Genomic DNA, 27565 nt, shown 5'->3' on the forward strand with positions numbered 1-27565 from the left:
CAAGGTACCACTGTACTCTCATTTTGACTCAAGAAAATCACCATTTTAGTTCAAATCGGGGAAAATAAATACAGTAAATGGACAAAAGTACAAAGATTCACAAAAGGTTTAGGAGTATGCGTACCCCTTCATCCCCCCAGAAAAAAGCACTGCATGCATGTATGTGAAGCTACAGCCTATTGGGACCTCTGCTTAGAGGTGCCAGAAGATGCTTTTATGATTTTGCTACAGCAGGCTAGCCCCTTGAAGTTGTTACAAAGGAAGCCTTCTGTAACAAATCAAGTGTTTGGTCCATCTGGCTCAATATTGCGAACACTGACTGGCAGCAGATCTCTGGGTTTCAAACAGGAGTCTTCCCGTTCCGCCTCAGCCTTACCTGGAGATGTCCTCAGGGGTTTCACCTAAGGCCATCTGCCTGATGCTCCACTACTGAGCTTTGCCCTTTCTTTTGGAGATCAGGAAAATATACCCCTGCCCAATACTTTGCACAGCAGCTGCCAGTCAGAGAAGACAGCACTGGGTTAGATGGACCAGTCAGCTCCAGATGCTCTTGATTAAGGAACAAAGTGCGCATTTGCAAGCTCGCAGGATGAAGGGGAAGTTTGGCGTCAACACTTTCACTCCTGCCAAAGGGAGCAAATGGGTTCTAAATGAGAGGGGAACTGCAGCCGGGTAACAAGGGGGGCGGGATGCTAAGTCCTGGTTAGAAGCAGGCTGAGAAGGGGAGTGTTGAAACTGGTGGGACAGCCAGCTCCCTCCAAACCCACAAAGCAGCTTTGGAGACTCGTTGGGGTGTAAGAGATTGTGGTAGACACAAGGCTGGGGGGGGGGGGCAACTTGTCCTCTGCCCACAGGAAAACCTGTTTGGGTTGCGCTCATTCAGACTGTGGGCGGGTCATGTTCTGCTCACTGAAAGCTAGCATGTCAGGGAAGACACCTTTCTCTCCGGCATGCAACTTTTCTAAGTGAATGGATTTTGTGTAGTGGAGGGGTCAATTCAGCAGTGGAGGCCAGTCCATTGTGGTGAATGGGATGCTGCCCCACCAGTCGTTCCCACCTGCCTGTCTGCTTGCATGAAACCAAATCGTGGGCAGTGCTGGCATCGTATCCCATTCTGCCCTGTACCTGTCGCATGCAGCACCTTTTCCTTTCTGCTGCATTCATCTTCCTCCAAAAACTCCGCCGTTCGTCTCACTGTCCCGACATCACGCTGAGAATTAACACCTTATGGAACTAACTATACTGCACAACTAATGATGTTGCAAAGCCACATTAAGATCGCTTATCGCCGTACATTCCATTGGCCACCACAGACCTTTTTTTATATATATATACATTTTAAAATTCATTCATACCTACGTGATAGAAAACAAGTGTTGTTTATTGAGACATTCAGGCATTCCTTTGTATGTCAAGAAAGCACTGAACAGGCCTCGGACGCTGCCTCCCTGGGAACCCTGCCCTGTGAAACACCTGCATGCCTCTCTTGTCCCCTTTGAGCTGCATCTTCCCAAGGGAGCTGAGGTGGAACGCCAGAATTTAAAGGGGGTGCAACAAGGCGCCAGTGTCCAAAATGAAGTAGGAAATCTGGTTTGGGTAAAGGGGGGCTGTGCAGCTCCCTCCCCTCCTGGCATGGGTGAAAACAGCAGCAGCTGAGGCTTTCTTGCCGGTGGAGGAAAAGCCCAGGGTCCCAGACAGCTGCAGAGAGGGGAGGAGGGGTCGGTAGGAAAAAGGAAGAAATCTTTGCTTATCTCCGCAAGGAACCTCAATGACACGGCCGGCCCAGATGTCTGGCAGGAGGCAGAGATACCTCCAGCTTCACCCGAGGTTGCTGTGGTGATGGGGGCAGCTTGGAGCAGAAAGCAGGGTGGTTGGTGGGGAGAATTACCTTCAGAAGAGGCTGCTGCTGAGCTCAGGTTCTGGGGGGCTTTGCCATTTGCGGACAATAAATGGCTTTATTTGCCCGTCTTATCAATAGGAAGGGGGGGCTATTTCATCAGTTCAAGGGCTGTTTGTAGCAGCTGCACCTCCTTGCCAGGACAGAGCAGCCTCTGTAAAATAGGGTACAGCGATGATGGTAGGAGAGAGTGAGAGTGTGCATGTGTGTCTTAGCAGCAAGGCCCAGCTGGGGAAGCCTACAAAAGGGAATCAATCAACTAGTGATTGTGCATTTGTCTTTCGGCTTGCAGCGACGGCAGTTAGGATGGTCTTTAGAAGCAGATGCAGCTACCTACAATCTCAGCTAATTGCATGGCTCCTCAGTTGCTCATACTCCCATCTGTGCAAATAATAAAACCGGAGCACGCGGCTGTAATTGGGTCCCATGTTTTCCTCCCCGCCCTTGGGCATTAAGTTCTGCTTGCAGGTTTCCTGCGGACGTCTGGGTGGCCACTGCGAGAACAGGATGCTGGACTAGAAGAGCCACTGGCCTGATCCAGCAGGGTCTTCTTCTTTCAGTGAAAGCAGTTTGCCATGCTTTATTGCACCTCTGATCTAAGTTCCCACTGGTTAAATCTTCCCAAGACGTAGCCAATATCACCCCTTTCTCATGACCAACTAAAGCAGGTGTGGGCAATGCTTGGCTGTCCAGAGGCTGCTGATTGGCCAAAGGCTGCTTTCTGGGGTGGATGGAAGGCCAAAGGTTCCCCACACCTGCACTAAAGTCTTGTTTTGCAAATCCTTATTCTCGTCCTTATCTTCTGCTTTGCTCTGATCTGTGATCTTTAACATGCTGCGAATGTAACTGCTGTGCTTTTGTCGTTCCTGGGAAAATAAAATAATAAATAATAAAAGCACCGTGCAAGGGATAGGAAAACACTGTTCCTTACAGAAGGAAGGACTTGCAGAGTAGGCATGAAGTAACATTTCTGCTGAATCTGCATGAGGGCATTTTAAGGGCTGAAGGATGGGGTATGAATTTTGCAAAATAAGTACTTTTATGTCCTTCACCCCCCTTTGACTCCAATCAATGGCTTTCCCCACCTGGTTGCTGCAATAGGGGTGCGAAGGGACATAAGGGCTTTGCGCCCCAGTCTGGGAGGGACCAAACGGGAGACTCCTACTGCAGGCACTGCAGCGGGTCATATTGTAAAGGACACCTGTCTAAAGCCTGCCTTTCTTCTCCAGCGTGTGTCATTCGTTTCGTCTGGTATGTATTAGATAGGAAACAAGTCTCCAGTCTGTTCCTTTACCAGCTCTTTGCAATATTTGAGGGCCCAGGTGGAAAACAGTACAAGACATTCCTCACTTGCTGAAGCCTCTGACGAGTGCCCAGGGTGGAATGGGCCAGCAAACCTCTCTGCATCGCTTTTGAGGTCCATGAAAGGAGGCGAGGCAGAAACACATATAAACAAAATGACAGATCATAATCATGCCCGTGACCCAGTGAGTTAAAATATAAATATGTACCCAAATTCTGGCTAAGCGTCACCACCTCACGATGCTGAAGTCATAGCTAGGCCCTGACATACCATTAGAACTAGTTTGTACTAAAAAAAAATATCAATCTGTGGAACTAGTCCACAAGGGCACTATGACCACCAGACAGAAACCCAGTTAGTTCTACCACAGCCTGATATTATCAGTCTGCGGTAAAGAAGAACTGGGTCTTCATTGGTGGCTGTAGTGTGGTTGGAATGCCCTCCCTGCTGAAATACACCACCTCCATCCACATTTGCATGTCACTGGCTCCTGAAGACGCATCTGTTTAGGGAAGCCTGCCCTTGCACTTCTGATGTTATTTAATTGTAATGCTTTTAAAATTAAGGATGTTTTAATGCTTTGACAAAATGGTTATTGGGTATTTCAAATGTGCATGGATCTCAGAATTGATTTTATAGATAGCTCAGTTGGCTAGAGCGTGACTCTGATAACACCAAGGTTGCAGGTTCGATCCCTGTATGGGACAGCTGTGCATTCCTGTACAGTGGTACCTTGGTTCTAGAATTTAATCCATAATGAGAGTCCGTTTGACTCCCGAAACAGTTAAAAAACCAAGGCACAGCTTCCAATTGGCTGCAGGAGCTTCCTGCACTCAATCGGAAGCCCCGTCGGACATGCGGCTTCCAAAAAACGTTTCCAAACCGGAACACTCACTTCTGGGTTTGCGGCATTCGGGAGCTGATTTGTTCAGGAGCCAAGCCGTTCCGACTACCAAGGTACCACCTTATTGCAGGAGGTTGGAGTAAATGAACTTCAGGGTACCTTCCAATGCTGATTCTTTCACAAAAACTGCTCAGAAGCCATCTGGCATTTAAGCAGTATATAAACTAATGAATAACGAGTAATTCTCTGCTGACGTGAACCTATGGGAGGTCCCGTTCCTCCTTGGAAAATAACAAAGCAGGAGTTGCTGTTTATCTCTTTTTCTGGAAAGACAGATGTAGCACTGCATGATTTCATGTCTCCCTATCACTTTGCACACACAAGCTGTTTATTTCCTCTCCACTCCCCCGAGCCCACCTGCTTCAAGGCAAGCCAACTCTCAGTCACTTCAAACATTTTCCTTATTTAGTATGGGGCACAGGTGAGGGTCTTGTTTTCGTCCACCTTAACAGCATGATTGAATCGGCCGCTCTGCAGGAAGCATCCGTCTGGAGGTTGAAGTCTCTCTGCACAATTCTATAGAAAAAGGGGTGTGTGGGGGAGGGCTCACTTCCCTTCTCGGGGATGGTCCCTCTGGGAACGGCTGCAAAGTGTTGTCACTGTCTTAATCAAAACTGAGGAAGAGATTATTTTTTCCTAACGTTTCTTAGATGCTTGCAGCAGCTGCAAGGGTCAACTCAGTTTGCCACGCTAGTACACTTGCTGGGGAGTCCTCAGAGACAAAGCCTCTTTTCCTGTTTTTTTGGCTTGATATTGAAGTTTATTATTTATTTTTCAAGAAAGAGAAATGGCAGCAAAAAGGGGAGAGTATATTTTGAGTCCCAAATTTTCCCTAAATTCTATTGAGCTCTGCTGTTATTGAGAGACTGCACAGTCAGCTGTGTTTAGACTGCAAAAGGCCTCCTTGTCCAGAGTTGGTTTTTTTTAATGGGTTGGAACAGTAGCTTCTTAAAATACACCACCACCCCAAACTATTGGAAATTGCCAAGTGCTGGAAGACATCATTCCTGCAACCCTTTCTGAGAGACCCATTTCACTGGGAGAATAACACACTGACCTGTGTGATCGTTCAGCAACCCCATAAAACCTGTCTTGAAGTGAGGCTGTAAATGCCAGCTTTATTAATGCAACTGTGCTCTAGCTAATGCTTTTGGTCTTACCTCTTCTTATAAAGGACAGAACTGGTTACATTCTTTAAAAGGACAGAGCAGTACCTCAGAGAACTGGTAATCTAGCAAAGCGCTTGGGTCTCAGACTCAACAATGTGGAAGCAGCCGATTTGCAAGCAAGGGTTAGCCAAGCTTGGCCAGAAAGATGCCACCTGATGCAGGAGCAGCAGTTTCCCCAAGGACTTAAACCCTGGGTTACTTCCAGACATCTCACCTTTAACTGAAGATACCAGGACCATATGCACGAACTCTACTGCTGAGCTGTGGCCCCTCTTTATGATCACAGAACTAAAGTGGCAGGAGCTCTTTCTCCCTGTAATACACAGAAGAGTGTTAAAGGCTCCCTGACCCCCCTCCCCAAGGCATCCTAAAAGAGAGAATCTGCCCATTCAAGCTTATTGCTGCCATGCTGAAGATGGTATGACACGATACCTAAGGTTTAACGCTGATCAACGTCTCCATGGTATCAGCACAAGTTTAAAGACCTACTAACGCTCAGCCCCAAGCCCTTTTTTGGGTTGAGCTACACACCACTGTCAGCAGAGGGTTGCTCTCCCACTACTGCACAAGGAACGCTTTCTGGCTGTGAGGCTTGTAGTTTGTGGCTTCTTCCTGTAAAGAGACACCCACAGGTAACAAAGTGGCAGGGTTGCCCTTGTGCCAGCAGCACGTTTTATAAGCTCCACTGTACTTCTTCGTAACAAGCACAACCCACCACATATCTTAAGCTTAACAGAGGCCACAGATCAATCCTTTGCACCAAGCAATGCATTGGGTTTTGTGCTATTATTATTATTATTATTACTACTACTATTACAGGTTGTTGTTTTTTCCAAAATATTTATAAACAAAAGGCTAATAACCTTCAACAGCACTTCTGTTACATATGTAAAAAAAGGGCTTAAGAACAAGTTGTACTCCAATGCACACTAATACAATACAGTGTCTAATGTCCTCAGCCACACTTCTCTACACATCACTCTGGGATTTCCCAGGGAACCGACTTCACACGGGTGTTGGAATCCAATTGGCTGGTCAGTCTCCCCTCGTGATCAGGTCCTCGATGTATGCATCCAGTTCGTCATCTGTACTGAAATCAATGTCCTGAAACCAGCAAAGGGAAATATAGTTCAATGCCTATGAGAAAGCATTTGATACAGTAGGGTGACTACTTGCTAGCTGGGGCTGATGTGAGTTGTAGCTGAAAACATCTGGGGGACACCAGGTTAAAAACACGCTCAGATTTTTGAGATTCTGCAGAATCTGCAAGATTCTGTCTGTTGTATTTTTGTGATTAAGAAATTTGTTTCCATACTCATACATTTCCTCGTAGCCAGAAGGAAGGGGGAAATAACAAGAAAATATGTAGAATAGCAATATAAGTATGTGTTCTGTACAGCAGAGTAGATGCAACAAAACTTCTTGGATAATTTACATTTAAATAAAAAAGTCATAATGAAAAAACATTCCCAGTTTTTTGCAATTCTGGCTGGGGCCTCACTCACCTCTTGGACTTTTTTGAGCAGGGATACTATGTTAGTCCTTAGCTTCTGGAGTTTCTCTTTTGTCTCCATGAGCTTCTGTTCTTGGATGTGAAGCTTCTCCTCAGAGGCTTTGGCCTGGGCATTAGCTTGAGTCTGGTAGGAGTTGCATAAGTTTTTCAGCCCCTTCTCGTACTGCTTGAAATATTCTTTCTGCAGGGAGGCAAGACACAAGGGAGTCGGTTCTAGGAGCTTCAAGAAAAGCCACATGTATTGTTGCAATATGTCCCTATGCAGTGGGAGGCCACACTCACACCATACATTTAAAGCTGTATCATACCACTTTAAAGTGTCATGGCTTCCCCCCAAAGCATCCTGGGAATTGTAGTTTGTTAAAGGGTGCTGAGAGTTGTGAGGAGATCCCTGTTCCCCTCAGAGAGGTACAATTCCTAGAGAGATTTAACAATCACTATCTCTTCCCAGAGAACTCTGGGAAATGTAGGTCTGTGAAGAGGAGTAACAGTGTGGTGGTAGCCTAAGTGTCTGTTTCCTTCCCTCACCCTCACTTGTGGCAGAGTGCCACAAGGCTCTTGTCTGAGGATGTAGATACACTGCAATCTTTTTCTGCGAAATTGTGTGTGTGTGTGTGTCTGTCTGTCTTTCTTTCTCTTAAATAATATCCATGTTTGCCAGAAGGCAAAAAAAATTAATTGGAGTTAAACTGTCAATTTGACAGTGGAAGCCTCTGCATTCGCTATTAAGTAAGAGCTGCCTTCCACCCCTGCAGTCTGCTGCCCTCTGCTGGCTAAAAAGTGTCTGGAAAAAGACAAGAGCTGTTCACATCCCAAAAGGGTCTCATTTATCTTAAACGCTTGCACAAAAGGTGTCAGGCAACCCTTTTCTCTCCCCTTTGTGGCACATTCAAATTATAATCTGAGGGTTCGGCTCCTAATTTAGGCACTTTATATACATTATAAAAGGTTACAATTATGGATGGTGATATCATAACCACTGGCTCCAGAAAATGTCTCACTAAAGACAGTGAAACACTGGGTTAAAAGGGTAGCAATCTGCCCCTCTAAAAACTGGCAGCTGGCAAAGTATAGAGGAGTGGTTCTCAAAGTTTGTGGTACCACCCCCTGGAGACGTTTACCTAGGTGGGCGCTAAAGAGACAACGGGGAGCATGGGGGTGCTGGAGGTGCTCCCCCTAAGTGCACTGAATGCTTATTTGCAATTGAGCAGGCTAGAGCCTAGAGCAAACACCTTCCTTTCTTCATATTTAAAGTTTTATTGCTCATCACTTTCAAAGCTATTTCCTTTGGTCACGTTTATATTTACAATTCTGTATTGTCACAAGTCAGAAGACAGCTATTGGTTTTCATATAAATTAGTTACTGTGCATCTGTGGTAGGTGAAGGTTTGTGCATGTCTGGTAAACTGAGTTATGTATGGATATTTTATGTTATAAATTTCCTTCACCGTTATGTTTTCAAGAGCAAGAATGTGTAACTATTCTTTGCTGGATTTTATTTTGTGATTATCTTCCTCAGTGGGTTGTGCAAACTGCTATTCTGAATAATGCTTTTTTAAAGGGTTGGGAAGTGGGCACTGGAGATGAGTTCATGGAACCAAGTGGGCTGTGCCCCCCCCCCAAAAAAACAGGGAACAACTGGTGCAGAAGCTAAGAATGTAGCAAGAGCAGCCACCAGCTCAGGTCTTGCCTCCACTTGTATGCATAGGACTTACCAGAGGGAAAGCAGCCAACTCTTCTAAATTCATGGCACTCAGGTCATTCTTGGAGATGGGGAAATTTGGGGGCAAGAAGTACCGCAAGCAATTCCTGCCCAAACAAAAACAAGCATGCTAAGAAGAGAAAGGCCATGTGTGCATTACAATTTGGAGAACACAGAATATTTTACAGAGTACAGAGTTCATCTTCTTGAACAGCTTATTCTCCCCGCTTCCCTTTTCATTAATACACCGAGTTTCTACTCCTTGTGATTCTGAAAATATGCTTCCAAAGATGGTTGGGGCAATGCCTGGTGGAACCACAACGAAGGCAGAATAAATTATGCAAAGTTGCTCAATTTGCATTGGCACAGGCTGCGGCGTTTAGATTGCTCAGGCACAGAATATTAACACTTTGGGCATTTTCTCTGTCCCAACAAAAGAAACTCCACAGCAGGTAACAGGTCAGATACAGTAAGAACATCACACTGACAACAGGGTGTTAAAAAGCAAAAGCAGGAGTCCAAAATTAAGCTGGCATCTATAAAGTTGCTTAGCAAAGAGGCTCACCGGAGAGATTGAGCGAGTAAGTCTACAGTCTCATGGCTGTTGCTGGAAGCGGTGGTGTCCGGCTCAGTCCGGACGCACTCCGAGGTAGAGGGCTCGGGCGCAAGGTCTTCCTTCTCTTGCTCTTGAGTGTCTGGAGTTCGCAGTTCTGGTGAGGGAGGCTTCATGAGTCGAACATCCTTGCTGTTTTTCTCGACCCTGAAGGGAGCAACAGGCACGTCACAAGGAATCCTTGCCATTCTAAAGACCTGAGTAACAGTCTTTGCTGCCTCCCCACGGCAAACTGATGTGCTGACAGCCATTCCCTGGGTACCGAAAATTTGCTTTACATGGTGATGACCAATACTGGCTGGCATTCATTTCCCTTTCCCTGTCTATACACTGTGCTAGAGGCAGCAGCTACCACAGCCCCTGCATCCCAATATAGCTGTGATTCCTACATTGCAGGGGGCTGGTCAAGATGGCCCTTGTCCCTTCCACCTCTACAATTCTATGATTCTACACACACACACACAAATTACCAGCGATCTCTTGGGGTGGTATCTGTCGGGACATAGTCAAACTTCACTTTCCAGCGGATACCTTTCTTGCCCATCTCCACACATGTAACTCGGCCAGTGAACCACTCCTTGTTCACTCGGACTTCCACGTGGAGTCCTTTATCTGAGGGGCACAGAAGGACAGAAAGTCTTGCAGTAAGCATCTGCTTTCAAAGCAAGCAACTGCTTTCAAACAGGATTGAAGTTCAAATCTTTTGTTTAATCCAGAAACTGCATCCCATGAAAATTACATTGTTTAATGTGCCAGAAAGAGATACAGCTTGGTCCCATTCATTATTATGCAGGTTTAAGGGTTAGTCACAGTGGCTGTATTTGAAGCCAGGTGGTTTTGCTTTAACCTGGACTATAATCTTAATGGATGTAGAACAGATCTGCCCCAAACCTGCAGTCATCATGGTGTTCAATACATGCACCATTTTGCTCCCCTGGAAGAATCAAGTAGGTGCAGAGACCGAGCGACTTATTTCTTACCTTTCTGTGCCCTCTTCAGTTCTGCCAAATCTTCTTCCCCTCCGCTGTCTGTGAGCTGAAAGCAGAGTTAATAGAGACTCAGCATAGAGTATTTTACTAACTAAAAGAAGACCCAACAAAAAGCTAGCTTTAGAATTCAGCAAAAAACTATCTGTGGGCATTTTCATTTGCACTCAACTTTCTGGGCTGGGGATAAGCAGTACTTATGGAATAAAATGTTAATATATTGCTTAAACACAATAGCCTTGCAGCCATTTACCACCTAGAACAAAAGACTAGAGCAGTCATCCTCTAACTGTGGACAGAAGCTAGTAGCCACTGATGGCCTTATCAAGAAATAATAATAAATAAAATACTAAATTTAAAACTATTATTCTTTGTGAATTTCTCCTCTTTTAAAGCAATCCAGGTTGGTGGCCATCACTGCTTCTTGTGAGAGCAAATTCTATAGTTAACTCTGCGCTGTGTGAAAAAGTACTGATGATTTTACAAGTTAAATTATGATGTTATGCAGGGCAGATTGCTCACTAGCCCTGAAGCAGTCAGAGTTAAGCTATAGCAGCACAGCAAAGCAGGAATTTCCAGGCAGGAACACAAAGAGTCATCACTGCTGAAAGTCATTGCCTAGTGGTTAGATTGGGTAGTGCACTGGAACTAAGGAGACCATGTAATTAGCCATGTAATTGTTTCATAACAAGAGCAATCAAATTTGCTTTTGTCATTAACACAAGCATCAAACCTTTTAAAGATTACTTTCCTTCTTGTTCTCATAACCTGAACTCCACTTAAAATCCCTGCACATTATATGACAAGTTTTAACCACTTAATGAAACGGATTTCTTTTGATAAATCAATGCCCAACTCCAGGTGAAACTGTAAGTCAAAACTTGACAAACAATGGACAGGTATTTTAATGGAGTTAAAAGTCATGAGAAAAACAAAGGTGATCTTAAAACAGGTTTGGCACTTCTGCTAATTGCAAAAGACACACATCTGATAGCTTTTGCTGTGAAACTGAGTGAAGGCTGCCATTTGATGGAACACATTATCATGTCCTACCTGTGCTTAAGATGAAATACAGAACATTGAGGCAATTGGGGATTTTATCTCCATGTCCTATATCTGAGCTCAAGCAGAGGAAAGACACGATAATACACTCCATCAATTGGCAGCCTTCACTTGAGGAGTTTAAGGGGAGGACAAATTCAGCTTGTTTAGCTACTCGTCTTGGATCTGACTGTCAGAACTGTCTGTACAGTTTTCACTCACTGACTTCACCAAAATATAGATGTCCATATTTTGGCAAAAGTTCCAGAGCGGATGGAATAGGGACGAAGAACAGCAACTTTAAGGGATTCTGAATGGCAAAATCAGACTTGCAAATTTCTCACTCACTTCCACCTCCACCTCGTTGGTGTCTTTCTTCTCTTCTTTCACTGTCACGTGTCGCCCATGTTTCCTCTTCTCTTTCCTTGGCCCAATTTCCTCTTCCAATTCATCCTCTATTGAGCTAATGCTTCTCTTCTGGGAACCTGAAGCCTGCAGAGATTAAGACACGCACTCAACCACCACAAGGAAGACGCACTGCTCCACGGACCATGCGGTTGCATTTCCAAAAGGCAGAGGCACAACGCAGCTACATGAAGGCAGGAAGGGGCCTTATGTTGATTCTGAACCCATCAAGCTCAGACTTGCTGACAGTGACTGGAAGCAGCTCTCCAGGGTTTCAGGCAGAGGCAATTACCCAGAGATGCTGGAGATTAAATGTGAGACCTTCCACAAAGCAAAGTTGGTGAACATAAGAACAACCCTGCTGGATCAGGCTAGAGGAGGGCCATCTAGTCCAGCATCCTTTTCTCAAAGTAGCCAGATGCCCTGAAGGGACATCCTATGTGTTTCTTATCCCGGTTTCTTAATGCTGGTCATTGACTGTAATAATAAATGAATCTGATTGGTTTTTACCAAGGAGGTGTGTGTCTCACCTGGGGGTGCTTCACAACAGGGGGTTTCTTCAGTGACAGCTGTCCCTTTGCAGGTCTTGGGCTGGGGGATCTGTGGTGGTTCTTGGAGTTCTGAAGAGGAGCAGGGGGCACCCTGCCACTTGCTGCAGGCTTGGAGGCAGACCTGACAGAGGTGGATGTGGACCTCCCAGGTGTCACCACCACGTGATTGGAAAGCCTGGCTTCTTCCCTGGAGACTGAACTCTGTGGCTTAGAGCTGCTGGTGGCTGGCCGAGGTGGGGGCCCCTTATTCTGCTGGCCAGTGGACCTGGAAGTGGTCAGTGGGGCAGGAGGCTTGCTTGGGGCATTTCGAATCACATCTGGCAGAGGGGGAGAGCGTGGCCGCTGTGGCCTACTCAGTGGGTCTGAATTCTGTGAGGAGGAGGAGAGAAAAGGCAAAGTCAGCTCAGGCTAAGTGCGGAGAGCAGGTGTACAGGCAGCAACGGAAGGGGTGGCACTCACCTCTAGTGCTGGACGAGTGGTGACTTCCAAGGGCAGCTTCCGCAGGTCAGCTTGGGAACGTATTGGAGTCGTTTTCTGGAGCAGAGCAGATGGAACAAAGACATTGTGTTAAGAACAGCCACTGCTGGCTTTAAACCTACTTCCTTAGCAAACCTCACAGACCCTCTTCATCCCTGAGAAATTGTATTAAGTACCTGATGACTCAGTGAAGCCCCACTATGTGAGGTGGGGCAATGCTTTTCAGACTGAGATTGCTACAAACTAAGGGGCTGGTTTGCACACACATGCAACACCAGTAGCCGAAAGTGAGAATTAATATGGGAAATCGTGCTACCTTCAAGACAACACAAGTTCTATCTGTTCCTGGCTCAGTTTACATATGCAAATCACAACACTTGCTGCTGTGTAGGGCTGAAACAAAAATTATCCATGAATGGAGAATTTCCAGTTCAAATTTGGGGGTGGGGTCACAAAAGCAGATCAAGATCCTGGAGGGAGGGGAACACTGGCTGTCCATATAATACCCTAGTGGTTAGTGGCTGTAATTCTTTGACCCTGCCACCACCTGAATGCATTCCAACAAGAAGCTCACTTGAAAGAGACAACTGAATATACAGCGTCACTGGCGAAGAATGAGACAGACTGCAGATCGGGGGCCCCAGTGTCCAGACTTGCCTGCAGTGCCTCCAGCTTCTCCTGCTCCCGGCGAATTTTCTCTGACAGCTCTTTCTGCTTTTCCTCCTGAGACTTCTCTTTCCGCAGCACACACAGGGGAACCTTCTGCTTCTGTTCAGGAGTTTCACACCTGCCAGGGAGAAGAAAAAGACAGCAGGAAGACTTTAGCAAGGTGAAGGAAGAATGTAAACATGAGCGCAAGTTAAAAAAAACAAAAACCCCAGAGCAAGTTTGGGATACGCCTGCTCTGTCCAGAGGCTAAACTTCCACACCATACAGGCTCCCCTCTGTAATGAATGAAAGGACAAGAAAAAAAAGTGTAGGCTTAAGCTGTCAAGTCTATAAAACATCTTGTAACACTGATGGGCTATGCTCTGCCTCCATAGAGGCAGTAAATGCTTCTGAAATCCAGCTGCGGGAAACCACAGGAGGGAAGTTGCTGTTGAGCCCAGGTCCTGCTTATGGGCTCCATTGAATCTCTCACCTGAATGATTTCAATGGGTTCCCATGTCTTTCTCCCTTGACTTTTTTACATGGCAGCATAAAAACATAGGTTTTCTGGATGGCTCACAGAAAATACAAAATGGTCACTTTATAATAAAAAATACAAATTTCAAAACAATGGTAAGCAGCATAAAAAAGCTCTTTCTGGGAGCAGAAGAAATGTAACAACTAATAAATGCAGATAAACGAGAAAGCCCAGATAACAGATCGAGAAGATCAGTTATTTTAAATGGCCTGGGTTTATTAAAAAAAACCTCCTATGGCAAAGATGGGAAAACATATGGCTCTGTCAAATATGGGACCCCAACTACTGCACAGTTACAAGCTAGCGCTTACAGACTGCTGTGCAGATTACTAAATTAAGAGGACTCAGAGAGAACACATTACTAAATTACTAAATTAAGAGGACTCAGAGAGAACACATCCTCACCTGTCCTGATCAGGGCTGGGGTTCATGGCACAAACCCAGGTGTCTGGGTTTTCCTGCTCCACGGAGCTGAGCTGGAAGGGGAGGGTCCGCCATTTCAGACACAAGTCTACTGACACAAAGACAAATGATGCCATTAGCAAATTGCAAAGCCAGATGAAAGAAACCTACTCTGCACCCAGGGCCTGCAAGCAAGGATTTGGTAATGTGAACGAACACTAAATATGTAATTGTTTTAACTGTTTTTTAGGCAACTGTTTTATTCCATGTGATTTATATTGTAAACCACCTTGGGATGATTCATAAATTTTGGATTATTTATTAAATTTATTAGTTGCTTTTTTGCCACAGCAACTCAGAGACTTACAATATTTTAAATAGGAAACAAACACATACATACATTTAAGCCAGCATTTTATAAATCTAAGAGACAATATTTTTTTTTTAAAGAACTACAGTCGTACCTCCTTTTGTGGCCGGGATCCGTTCCTGAGCCCTGGCTGCTAGCCGAAAAGGACACAGGGCAAAGTGCCGTGTCTGCGCACGTGCGCGGAGCGGTCTGCGCACGTGCGCGGAGCGGTTTGCGCTTCTGCGTATAGAGTGATTTAGCGCTTCTGCGCACGCGCGAGTGGCAAACCGGGAAGTAACCTGTTTCGGTACTTCTTTGCTGCGGACGTTCGCCAGAATGGACGCTAGACAAGGCGGACGTTCGTGGAGGTATTATTGTACATTAAAATATCCCATCCACTGTAGGAAGCCACAGATAATTAAAAGCCAAAGGCCTAGTGGAAAACAAATGCTTTTGTCTGGTGCCTAAAGATATGCAATGGTGGCTCCAGTCTAGTCTCCCTGGGGAGCGTGTTCCACAAGCGGGAAGCCACCACTCTAATGTTGCCAGCTTCCAGACCTCCTGCGGAGAGAGCACTCAAAGAAGGGACTTGGCTGATGACTGCAGGGGTGAAGTAATAATGACAATATGCCTATTGTTTCTTTGTTCCCCCTCCCCACCAAGGAAAAAAGAACACCAAAAGAGGGCTGACCCCCCCACCTCCTAGTTCCCAGCACAATTAAGAAATCAGTTCCCAATATTCTTTGGACGAAGCCACATGCTTTGAATATGCATGGTGTCAATCTAGCTTTTTATCACTATATTTTGGTTGTTTTGCCGCCTAAGGCACTGCTGGGGCTTCAACTCCCTGCAAACACCTTTCCAATCCTGAAATGCTGGAAACTCAGCACTACCAGACGTACCGCACTGAATGGTGGTGGGGATCTCCATGGCTCTCCGCCGCTTGTAACGCAATTCATTTGATGGCGGCTGGTTCCAGTTAGCAGATAAATAGCCAAAGTCATCCCAGAACTTGCTTATACCTTTCTGTGCTGGAGGGTTGTTGTTGTTGGGTTTTTTTGAAAAACGAAACAAAGCATCAAGATGAGTAAGCAAGCAAACACACAAACACCCCCCCCGTGGTCTAATAACTATCCAGTGTCTCGGTTTACAACCATAATCCGTTCTGGAAGTCCAGTTGTAAACCAAAACAGGTTGCAACCCAAGGCATGCTTTCGCCAATGGGAAGGGTTGTAATCCCCCCCAAAAGGGGGGGGGGTTTGTAATAACAATAAAAAAGGGACACACACTTCCGGGTTTGACGTGGTTGTAATCTAAAACGGTTGCAAACCAAGGTAGGAGCAATATTAAAATACTCTGCTATCCATGTCCTAATAAACAGCATTTTTTTTCTGATAACCAAAGATGTAAACACACCAACACACACCCATGGTGTAATAACTATCCATTGTCCCTTCCCTGTGCCTAGCGTTCCCCTTCCATGCCCAACTTCCCACCAGACTGCAAGAGCGGCTTACCAATCTCAACATCCTTCCAGTACTGAGCCAAATGTTCTCCCATTGCCCTTAGTAAGTGCCGATACTCCTTGGCATCGGCAAAGTCCTGCTTGTTATGTGTCGGCTCCAAAACCAGGTAGGGGACGTCAACCACTCCGACAACACCACCGCATGCCCTGAGTGGGAGGAAACACAACAGTGATAAGCTTGCAGGCAGCAACCGGCCTGAGAAGGACAGAGTCAGAAGACAGGCTCCTTCCTTCCCACTACAGCAAACATGAACCTGGTTCAGTGTAGGGCAGATGGAGCAGGGTTAATTAAATATCAAGGATGGAATAACTCATGGAGGTGAAGGCTACTGATGGCTACCAGCCACAATGGCTATGCTGTGCCTCCAGAGTCAGAGGCAAACATGCTTCTGAACACCAGTTGTTGGAAACCGCAGGAGGGGAGAGTGCTCTTGTGGTTGGGTCCTGCTTGCCTGTTTCCCACAGACATCTGGGTGGGAACTGGATGCTGAACTAGATGGGACCTTGGCCTTCTCCAGCAGCCCCATCTTATGTTTGAAATGAAAAGGCTTGATGTAATTAAAGGCTCCAGCAAACAGGGTCCCAATGAATGAACAAAACTGGCTGCTACAGCAGCTGTGAAATTCGTCCACAGATGAAGCTTTCAGTTAATGCTGTGCCACGAACAACATGCACTTGTTTCTAGTAATCATGAGTTGCACATGCATCTCTGCGCAACATGGACAGATGGTTCCCTACGATAATGTTCTGCTGGAAACAGGTTATCTAATCTAAGAGAGTATCACCCTGACAAGATCATCTGTGTACTGTGCAGAGCAAAGGTTCTCTGTCAAATTGTAATTAGGATCAGTTTGGCACCATGATCAACTCAGTTTGCCTCCTGTTCTTATGAACAATGCAGTTTGATACCTGAAGTCTCTGTTTCCTTGAAGTTTCAATTCGTGGTTGAGGGGACCTTTAACAATTTAGAAGATGCAACTCAGGGTATACATGCAAAACCAACAATGGATTACTCCTCACAATATATTTAACCATTCATATGAAATCAGAGGGAATTAGAGAAAGTGTTTTCTCCATATCCCTGGAACATATATTTCTGCTTTTGGGCCTTCCAGAAGAGGCACCTGGTTGGCCACAGTGAGAACAGGATGCTGGACTAGGTGGCCTGATCCAACAGGCTATTCTTATGTTCTTAAGATAGTAAGAACTGAATAAAGCATGCAAAATAACTGTGCAATGAACTTGATTTGCTGCAGCTCCGTTTTCTTTTAAAGTACAGAACACACCAAGTGGAAGAGGAGGGTGGGGGCGGGGCTGATCAAGACTCACATAACACAGGAGGAAACAGGCCGATTCACTTTACTTGTCATTAAGGCAAGAACTAACTAGAGGTCTCTGCAAGAAACTCACATGCCACCCTCCAGCTGCGGGCCCACCTTCTCATACATCTTAATCAGTCGGCTGCAGTTATAGATAAACATCCCATCCAAATGCCGCTGCTCAATGTTCACACCAAAGATGAAGTTCAGCTCCTTTGGTTCCTTGAGGGCTCTGCGACAAAGATGTAGAGAAAAGACAGCAAATAAGGCTGGAAATCCATTGGCAAAGCACAGAACAGCCAGTGTATTTCCCAGTGCCCAGGAGGGCGCACATGTCAAATGCTTTCAACAAATAACAAGTTTATTGTGGGTACTTACTGGAAAGTGGGGGGAAACAGGGGAATGAAAATGTATGGACCAGAAATGGGTGAGTGTACAACAAATGAGGGTCCGCACATGACAAAAAATCTGACTTTTTTGCTGAATCCTTGATATTAGTATTTATTGAATTTTTACCCTGCCCTTCCTCTTGAAATCAAAACAAAAACATTCTAGATCAGTTAAAAATTCCAAAAACAATTAAAAGCTCTAAAAGCAGTTACACCCAGCGTGATCTCCGGATTGCCAAAAACAGTATTCTTCAACTTTGGTCAAATCCAGAACTGTCCTCACCTAATTAAAACATTTTTTAAAACAAGGAATTTGGAAAGCAGGGGTGCCAGCATGAATAAAATATGGGGGGAGCCCTCTCCCTGCATAACTGATCATGTGACACAGGGCACGCACACCATTTGGATGGCAATGCCCATCAACTTTGGGGGCCCCCAGTCCCCACAAATATTTTATTGGGGGGCAGAAGAACCCTTGGCCCCAAGAGTTGGCTCCCATGGTAAGGTATAAATGAAATGGATACACCTTCAGAACTGCAAGATCCTTGAGGGTTGCTTATCAGCAGGGGAACAAAGCAAGAGGCATGGAAGAACTGGAGCTCTGCCACTCACCGCTGCTTTGCCTCCCTGATCCTCTTCTTAACATCTGCCTCTCTACGCATGGTTATCGCCACGTCTTGAGCTTGGCGCAACATGACCTGAGGATGTGAAGCACACTTAAAATGGTTACGCAATCTTGAAGCACTACCTAAAGTTTGTGTTTTTATACACACAGCTTCTCCTTAGTGGCCCTAAAAAAGCATTCTACAATGGTAGCGGTGAGACAGAATGACTATCTTTCTTATTTATTTATTTATTTATTTATTAATACTAACTATATTCTCACAATATACGCAATATCAGATTCTCATGAAGTCCATGTATATATTAAAAACACACAAACTGCTGGACTTTAGACAAATTACTAACTTTCTTGTTCCAGAAGACATTTTAAGGTAGTGTTCAGTTTAATGAAAAAGGTTTATTATTTTATTGTCCCATTTTCTGTGGATTGTTTTTATGTATACCACTTAGGAATGCAAATAATTAAGCAATATATAATATCTTAATAAATAAATACTCCATCTTCCTATTTCATCAGGGGTTTTATCTTCTTCAAATTATCATGTATTATTCATTTAATTCATCACATTATTTATATTTATTTACAACAGCACCCTTCTATTAAACTTAAGCATTACATTTAGTCTATTTCATAGTGAATTATCATAAATATTCTGCCACAGATTTCCACCTTTCACAATAATTTTAAAAACTTCTATTCTTCCTTCTGATAAGCAATAAATGCGGATGATACTCAGCTCTACTTCTTTTTTAAATCAGAACCAGTAAAGGCGGTGAAGGACCTATGTGAGTGTCTGGAGGCGGTTGGAGGATGGATGGCAGTGAACAGATTGAGGTTGAACCCTGACAAGACAGAAGTACTGTTTTGGAGGGACAGGGGGTGGGCAGGTGTGGAGGACTCCTTGGTCCTGAATCGGGTAACTGTGCCTCTGAAAGACCAGGCGCGCAGCATGGGAGTCATTTTGGGCTCACAGCTGTCCATGAAGGTACAGGTTATTTCTGTGTCCAGGGCAGCTGTCTACCAGCTCCATCTGGTACGCAGGCTGAGACCCTACCTGCCCGCGGACTGTCTTGCCAGAGTGGTGCATGCTCTGGTCATCTCCCGCTTGGACTACTGCAATGCGCTCTATGTGGGGCTACTTTTGAAGGTGACCCGGAAACTACAACTAATCCAAAATGTGGCAGCTAGACTGGTGACTGGAAGTGACCGCCAAGACGATATAACACCGGTCCTGAAAGATCTACATTGGCTCCCAGTACATTTCCGAGCATAATTCAAAGTGTTGGTGCTGACCTTTAAAGCCCTAAACGGCCTCAGCCCAGTATACCTGAAGGAGCGTCTCCACCCCCATCGTTCAGCCCGGACACTGAGGTCCAGCTCCAAGGGCCTTTTGGCGGTTCCCTCCCTGCAAGAAGCGAGGTTAAAGGGAACCAGGCAGAGGGCCTTCTTGGTAGTGGTGCCCTCCCTGTGGAACTCCCTCCCATCAGATGTCAAGGAAATAAACAACTATCTGACTTTTAGAAGGCAGTCCTGTTTAGTGTTTGATGTTTTATTGTGCTTTTAATATTCTGTTGGGAGCTGCCCAGAGTGTCTGGGGAAACCCAGCCAGATGGGTGGGGTATAAATAATAAATTATTATTATTATTATTGCTAGATTGTTTGTTTGTTAATTGTGCCTGTACTATTTTCACAGATTTGCAAGCTGTAAAACTATGCTCCTCATTCTGTGATTATATGCAATTCTGATCTGTGAATATTCTGAAATGAATCTTCTCCAAAAGAAGAAACTCTATGAAAGTAAAAGGGAATTATGCAATTATTACCTACATGAGCCATAAATGCAGAGATGAATTGGCCAAATCCTATTCACAGGATGTTCAGCCTCCCTTCACCACACATCACTTTAGAACATAGGCACAACTCGTAGGGGCTTCTTAACTCCTGCAGAGGAGGAGTAAAACCAGCAGAAATCCTGACTGTCACCTGCTAGAACAGACACTTGAACTGTTTTGAGAGCCTAACCAGACACCATTTTTCAGCCTCTTGCATTCACTGGCAGCAGTCCTGCTTAGCTCAAGGAAATGTGCCCCTGTCCTTCTTGAACACTAGGAATTCAAATCAACCACCAGACACTACAGATCTTACCCTGGATTCCCTAGTGAGGTCCCCTCCCAAGCGCAGCTCCAAAGCACGGGCTTTGCTTTCAGCTTCCCGAGCCTTTTCTTCAGCTGAAAACACAGAGACAGTAGAATCAATGCAAACAGAACTGCAAAACCAAAACAAAACAAAAAATAAAAACCCAGGCTCTCAGGGAAGCTGTATTAGATGTAGTGTATCAGAAAATAGCAAGAATCTACACAGTAGAAGCAAGAAGCTACCTCTACTTGCAATGTCAATTACAGTTATATGAAGACCTGATCATTTTGGGACCAGGCTATCACTTTGCAAATGGTCCTTTGCACAGCTCCAGTGATATCCATGAACTGACCTAGGGAACCTGGTTCAGAAAATAGACAGGGTACGTGTGCATCCAGTTTAATGGAATGACCTGACAAAGGTAGAGACCAGTGTGTGTGTGTGTGTAGATGCCCATCTGATTGCTGATCAACTGAAAAACTCCTTAAGGAACACAAAAAGCAGAACTGGACTGGAATTACTTAAGATATCAGAACTTTGAGGCAGCAGGTGAGTGGGCGGACTCACCCAGCCCTGGAACTCACCAATCCGAGCCAAATGCTCTGTTTTCTTCACTTCCTGCTCCGCTCTGGTCTTGAACCGCTTGGAAGTATATTTGTACATCCTGCCAGAGGGGGCAGAGGCAGGAGAGAGAAAACATTGTGTTAAACAGCAATCTTTAGATACAACTTTAGATACAATCTTTAGATACAACCCAAAGTCCCTGAAGTCAGATAAAATATCACTTTTATTGTATAGTTTATTTAGGCAGCAAGTCCTTTTTCGGGATTCCGTAATTTAGTGATTCCCAAAGGAGATGGTAGGCAAGGGGGTAACAGGGGGGTGCTGGAGGTGTAAATAACTATGAGACTTTGAAAAACTGGGGGCCGTGGATCAAGTTTATTTGTTGAATAAACTAAGTAGTTATATGATTTTAGTTGTAAGCAAGGTGGTGTGGGCTCTAGATTTTGTAATGTCCTTTGAATGGACATTTTATGCAGACTTACAAATAAGAACAGTCTCTCCAGGCCACAGGCAGAGCCTTCTAGAAGGTTCTGTAAAACAAAGCACATCACCTCCCCCAGCCTGTGCATTCCACACACAGGGCAAAGAGGCAAAGCCAGCATCTTCCCACAGGTGGAAGAGGGCAAGACCAATGATCCCACATTTGGAAAAGATGAGGTGCTGTGCAGGGGCCAAATGGCACTGTTCATTCTGAGCTCATTCAGTCTTCCTTTTGTGGCACAGGCCCATGCTTTAAAGCTCTGTGTCTGAGCACTATTTTTTGTCCCTGCACTTTCCCCATGAAAACCCGCTCCTTACCGCTTAATCAGAGAGAACAGCAATCCTCTGAAAACCCAAACTTTCGTTTGTTCCAATTCAGTGTTAAAGAGAAGGCTTCACAGAGAAAGAGCGGAGGGGGAGGGGGGAGTGCTGACAGAGAGATTTAAAGCACAGGCCTGTGCCTGGAAAGTGTGGGGCAAAAGTTAAGTGTGGACAAGTCCTATGCAAGTTTTTCACCCTGCTGCGAAACTGTGGCACGCAGGCACAAACAGCCCCCTCGTAAAGTAAATCCTTGGCTATGACTCATACCTAGGCTTGAATAAGCAGCAGGAAAGACGCTTAGTCTGCACTTTGTGTCCATGGATAAATATTCTCATTCTGGGATCAATGTAGAGCACAGCAGCATAAGCACGGAAGGAACGACGCTCTGGCTTCCTGAAAGGGGGGGGGGAATCATAGAATCGTAGAGTTGGAAGGGATCCCAAGGATCATGTAGTCCAAACCCCTGCAATGCAGTAATCACAGCTAAAGAATCCCTGACAGGAAGTCAAAGGAGGGAGAAAACAAACCCCAGCCCTTAAGATCAGCCTTCTACCCATTCACTAGCTGATCATCATCGTGTGCAGAAAAGGAGACCAAGATTATTCACATATGCCCAGCGTGTAAAAAGAGTCAGGGCAACTCAATTAAACCCAGGTAAGGACATACATCTTCACCCAATCAACTTGGTTTGGGTTGAACATGACAACCCTTATGCTCTTCCCCCCACCTAACTCAAAGCTAAGTGAGTCTGTCTTCATTTCCCCAGAGGTGTTTGGAGAGTGACATGGTCCTACCTCTGTGTTTGTAGCACCTTTGGGGGAAGTCAGAAGCCATGAGAATCTCTCTCATGGCTTCTGCCCTTATTCTGAAGGTTGCTGTAAAATTAACAGTCTTACTTCAGGGCAGGCTTCGGAGAAACCATGATGTTCCGCCCCCCCTCCATTTCTGACTTTTGCCACAGTTAGTGCAAAGTGAGAGATGAGTCCCTAACTCTCCTAAGTTTTCTGTGTGTGAGAGAGAACTCGAGGGAGGAGACGGGGCGACTACAAACAACAGAAAGCTAATACAGTAAGCCTGTTAAGAGAACTCTGAAGTTAGCTTTCCTTGAAAGAGGATTAAATGTGGATATGGCTTTAAGACTACATTCCATGCGTTAACATCCACACATTCCCAACTTTCTGTTTCTCAAGTGAATACCTATGATTGACCAGTGTCTCATTTCTAGATCCTGTCAGCTAGAAACAGGCCTTGAATTTAAACATTCCTCAAGGGCCAGTTGCAAATCCCGTGTCTCGAGTGCTCACAAGCCCATAAAATTCTACTTCCTATAACTGAGTCATTTAACCCACAATCTCCTCCGTGAAGGGTTAAATGAAGACAGAGAACCTCTAGTTCCACCAAAGCACAAAAATAATTCAGCTGCTACAAGCAAGGGATGCCCTTCCCTACAAAGTAATTTGCTTCATAGAAACAGACTTAGATATGAAGCTTAGGTTGCATCAAGCTTACGTTCCCTCAGGTGGTGTTTCAGCCATCTGGATGTCTCGGGGATCTGAGGTCACATCCAGCTCAGGTTCACCATTATCCATCAGTTTGAGGTTGAAGATTATCACCAGAGTCCCTGAGGCATCAGATACAACAATATTAACTCTGTCATATACCCGTTCCTTCTTTGGGTAAAAAAACCCCCATAAGCATTGGACTCTTATCATACACACAAGCATCAAATTTGGCATATATAGTGCCTTTTGGGGCACAAATCTCTGATCTTATGAAGATTACATTCTCACCTTTGTCCCCAGAGATCTTGTTAAACTGTTCCATTATTTCCTGCTCTGATTTAAAGGGAGAATACTTGTAAATTAGTTCAGTCTCAATGGAGAATTTCTCCATGTTGTCTGTCCAGGGTTCCCCAGTACGAGCATTCCAGGTGGGCAGTGGAACAATTACCTACCATTTAAAAAGATAAAATAGACTTGAAATGGACACTTTCAAACAGTTATTCAGTAAGGTTGCAGCTTCTAAAAGGTCCCCATTTATAAAACTTATCCTCCACTATAAAGGCACTCCACCCTGCTAAGGACTAATCAACCCTGCTTTGGATCCTTGAATGTTTTGGCTAGCTCGAATGTGTCCTTGAACTTGGGTGATGCTTTTGGCTTGCCTGGGCTGAGGGCGGAAAGGGATGTGTTGAGACCACGCAAAAACTACCCTACTGCACAAAGGTAAAATTCTTATTAAATGTGCTGCCTTCTTTTGACATGTGGGCCTCAGGTTTCCCAGAAAGTATGTGGCCTTTGGGCTGAAAATGCTTCCTCATCCCTGTAGTAGACAATCCAAAACTAATGAGTGTCTAATGAAGGTCATCTCCAACAAGCTTTCAAGAAACTCCAAGATTTTCCATTATTGATTCAGCTGGCTCATAATCTTATTAGTAGTAGGAGTAGTAATTTGTGTATTGCAAAAAGTTGAAACAAATTTAAGATATTGTAAAATAGTAAAAATAATAATAATTGGAGGGAGGGAGGACCTCATATTTAATACGTAATAAGAACAGGCTTAAGTTAATATAGCTGTATATACTGTTTGATTCTACAAGTCACAAAATGTTTGCAAACCTCATCAATTCCTTCTTCCTCATGAAATGTGCGAGACAAGAAGAGGCAAGTGAGACTGTTGTCCTTCTTCGTGAAGAGGATAAAATCCTTGCCAATACGCATGGAACCCCTATGGGAAGATTTCAGTGTTAAGGTACATACCAACAAGTCTTAGACAAGATCAATACATTTATTATAGCTAATCACAGATTTGAAGCAGAAGCGGAGTACAGTGGTACCTTGGTTTACAACCATAATCCATTCTGGAAGTCCAGTTGTAAACCAAAACAGGCTGTAACCCAAGGCGTGCTTTCACCAATGGGACCTCCCCCCCAAAAAAGAAGGGTTGTAATCCCCCCCAAAAGAGGGGGGGTTGTAATAATAAAAAAGGGACACACACTTCCGGGTTTGACGTGGTTGTAATCCAAAACGGTTGCAAACCAAGGTACTACTGTGCAGCTTAGGAGCAATATTAAAATACTCTGCTATCCACGTCCTAATAAACAGCATTTTTTTCCTGATAACCAAAGATGTAAACTTGTTTACTGTTCCAACTCGAAGCAAGTACCCGACACTTAAGTCACATTCCAGTGTGACCAAGATACTGACTTGTTCATAACGGCACAACAAAAACCAGCAACCCGCTAACTAAATTGAGTGATACTTCACATCCAATCAGCACTTCTGTTGTATAAATCGTAATGCAACACTTTCATTTATCTGGACACTTGCGTGAATCATATCACCAAACTTTCTGCCACATTTCCTGTTTATAGAACTTCTGATATGTAGTTACATCATTAATAAAGCTTGGAACCCTAGTTAGTAGATTAATAAGATAAAACCCTTGTTGATTAAGTGGAGTGGAACAGTTTTAATCAACAAGGACAATATTTAAGTAGGTTAAGGAAGACAGATTTGCTTACTTCTGAGACTATTTTGCTTTTGGTGTGTTACTTCCAATATGAAAAATATTAAAAAATAATATTTCTAATGAATAACAGCATTAAAAATATGTCATACTTCCAACTGATGTTTCAAAATATGGCACCTATGTTGAGATTGGGAAATACGTAAATCAAATGTGTATGATTACTCAACTAAAATTCTTCATTAGGGTTGTCAACCAGTTATCCAAAATAGTAGTTGATTTTTATATTATGTATTTTTCAATGGATAGGACTTTTCCTACAAATAATCCAATTGTCCCGTCCTACTCTGGTGTTAAAATTCATCAGCAATAATTATATGTAGATGTAAAATAACAGAATAGACACCATAATCCAGATTCTTCCCATATTCCAGAGTTCAAGTAGCTTCTGTGCCTTGGAGCGTCCATGGCAGTTTGATTAGATGTACATATGGAGCAAAATATATAAATGTACAACAGATCAATGCTCTCCTACTAAGTTTCAGAAGAGAAACTTCTTGTTGACAAGAAATTTAGATTTCAACACACACTATTTGTTGCCCTAGTCCTTTTGAAGAGGGGACTGTGGCTCAATGGTAAACATGGTTTGCTTATAAACAGTCTCAAGGTATCTCCAGGTAGGGCTGGGAAAGGCCCTCATCTGGAACTCTGGAGAGGTGCAATTGCCAGCATAGACAATGATGTGTTTGCTAGATGGTCAATGGTTTGATTCAGTATGAGGGAGCTTCTTACATACTGTATCTGCAACATGCACTTGAGGAAACAGAGGTACAGTACAGCACATCTTAGTGACTGTTAAGTTTCTATTTGTCACAGCTCTTTCCTTTTGTTCCATTTTGTACAAGTTCATAGATAGGCTATCCTGTGAAGACTTGGGGTGGTCTTTCATCACAAGATCATTCTGAAGGAGAGAAGAGCTAATGACAATCCGAGTTGATGCCAGTTAAAAGTACAAATCGAGCACATATTCTGTAAATCATGCATGTGAAAGGGTTGCCCACAGGCACACTTAGCCTGTGTTAGAAACTGGGCTTTTAGTGTTGCAAATCTAGCTCTCTGGAACAAATTACCAGACAAAATCAGAAAGATGCCTTGAGTGAAGATGTTTAGGTACCTACTGAAGACATTTTTTTGTTTATGAAGGCTTTCTTTAAGGTGCAACCCAGGCAATTTTCTGTCTGATAAATTGGTTCATTGTTTTATGGATAGTTTTATTGTTTCAGTTTGTTGAATTGTCCAGTTTGTCCATATTTGCTATAAGGGTTTTCTGCGAGGTCATGAATGCTTCCTTTGGAAGAATTGAGAAGATCTCCATTTAGATCCCCATTTAGAGCTGTAACTTTAGAAATATTCTGCAACTCTTATTATGCATTTTGTGAAAATCCAAGAAGATAGACCACAGGAAACACCTAATATTGTTGGAGGAAAGCAAATATATTACCTTCTTTTAAGCTTCTAGTTGATGCATGTAGCTTTAAACCACTAGAGGGCACTGTTTGTTTAACAACCTAGCCAGCACTTACTTGTAACCTATCTAAGTTAACTCTACCCTTAAAGCTTAGCAATTTTGTTTGTTGTTTTCTCCAGACAAGATGTCTGCTATTTTTCTCTCTATTTCACTCATCCTATGAATAGTTCCTGCATGAATAAAGCATCTGAACTCCAGAAGCCGTAAGTCATTATTGTTTAGTCGTTTAGTCATGTCCGACTCTTCGTGATCCCATGGACCAGAGCACGCCAGGCATTCCTGTTTTCCACTGCCTCCTGAAGTTTGGTCAAACTCATGTTAGTAGCTTCGAGAACACTGTCCAACCATCTTGTCCTCTGTTGTCCCCTTCTCCTTGTGTCCTCAATCTTTTCCAACATACAAGGGTCTTTTCCAGGGAGTCTTCTCTTCTCATGAGGCGGCCAAAGTATCGGAGCCTCAGCTTCAGGATCTGTCCTTCCAGTGAGCACTCAGGGCTAATTTCCTTAAGAATGGATAGGTTTGATCTTGCAGTCCATGGGACTCTCAAGAGTCTCCTTCAGCACCGTAACTCAAAAGCATCAATTCTTTGGCAATCAGCCTTCTTTATGGTCCAGTTCTCACTTCCATACACTACTGGGAAAACCATAGCTTTAATTATACGGACCTTTGTCGGCAAGGTAACATCTCTGCTTTTTAAGATGCTGTCTAGGTT

The 27565-nt window shown here is 44.2% G+C and overlaps 1 protein-coding gene across 1 annotated transcript in view; it reads right to left on the reverse strand.

Moving 5' to 3' along the window:
- Positions 1 to 6023: 6023 nt before the first annotated feature.
- Positions 6024 to 27565, reverse strand: part of MORC2 (MORC family CW-type zinc finger 2) — a 46255-nt gene continuing 24713 nt past the window's right edge. Inside the window, exons 6-26 of the mRNA XM_053369085.1 lie at positions 24476 to 24584; positions 23648 to 23807; positions 23367 to 23478; positions 22125 to 22250; positions 21077 to 21156; positions 20502 to 20584; positions 18344 to 18429; positions 17434 to 17574; positions 16016 to 16170; positions 15401 to 15529; positions 14153 to 14258; positions 13219 to 13348; positions 12544 to 12618; positions 12064 to 12453; positions 11477 to 11620; positions 10082 to 10136; positions 9572 to 9713; positions 9054 to 9248; positions 8502 to 8595; positions 6779 to 6967; positions 6024 to 6377 (exon numbers count right to left, since the gene is read on the reverse strand). Of these exons, the coding sequence (XP_053225060.1) occupies positions 6309 to 6377; positions 6779 to 6967; positions 8502 to 8595; positions 9054 to 9248; positions 9572 to 9713; positions 10082 to 10136; positions 11477 to 11620; positions 12064 to 12453; positions 12544 to 12618; positions 13219 to 13348; positions 14153 to 14258; positions 15401 to 15529; positions 16016 to 16170; positions 17434 to 17574; positions 18344 to 18429; positions 20502 to 20584; positions 21077 to 21156; positions 22125 to 22250; positions 23367 to 23478; positions 23648 to 23807; positions 24476 to 24584 (2770 nt within the window). The 3' untranslated portion in view covers positions 6024 to 6308. The remainder of the gene's footprint in view (positions 6378 to 6778; positions 6968 to 8501; positions 8596 to 9053; positions 9249 to 9571; positions 9714 to 10081; positions 10137 to 11476; positions 11621 to 12063; positions 12454 to 12543; positions 12619 to 13218; positions 13349 to 14152; positions 14259 to 15400; positions 15530 to 16015; positions 16171 to 17433; positions 17575 to 18343; positions 18430 to 20501; positions 20585 to 21076; positions 21157 to 22124; positions 22251 to 23366; positions 23479 to 23647; positions 23808 to 24475; positions 24585 to 27565) is intronic.

Source organism: Podarcis raffonei, chromosome 16 (assembly GCF_027172205.1).
Source record: "Podarcis raffonei isolate rPodRaf1 chromosome 16, rPodRaf1.pri, whole genome shotgun sequence".
Lineage (NCBI taxonomy): Eukaryota > Metazoa > Chordata > Lepidosauria > Squamata > Lacertidae > Podarcis > Podarcis raffonei.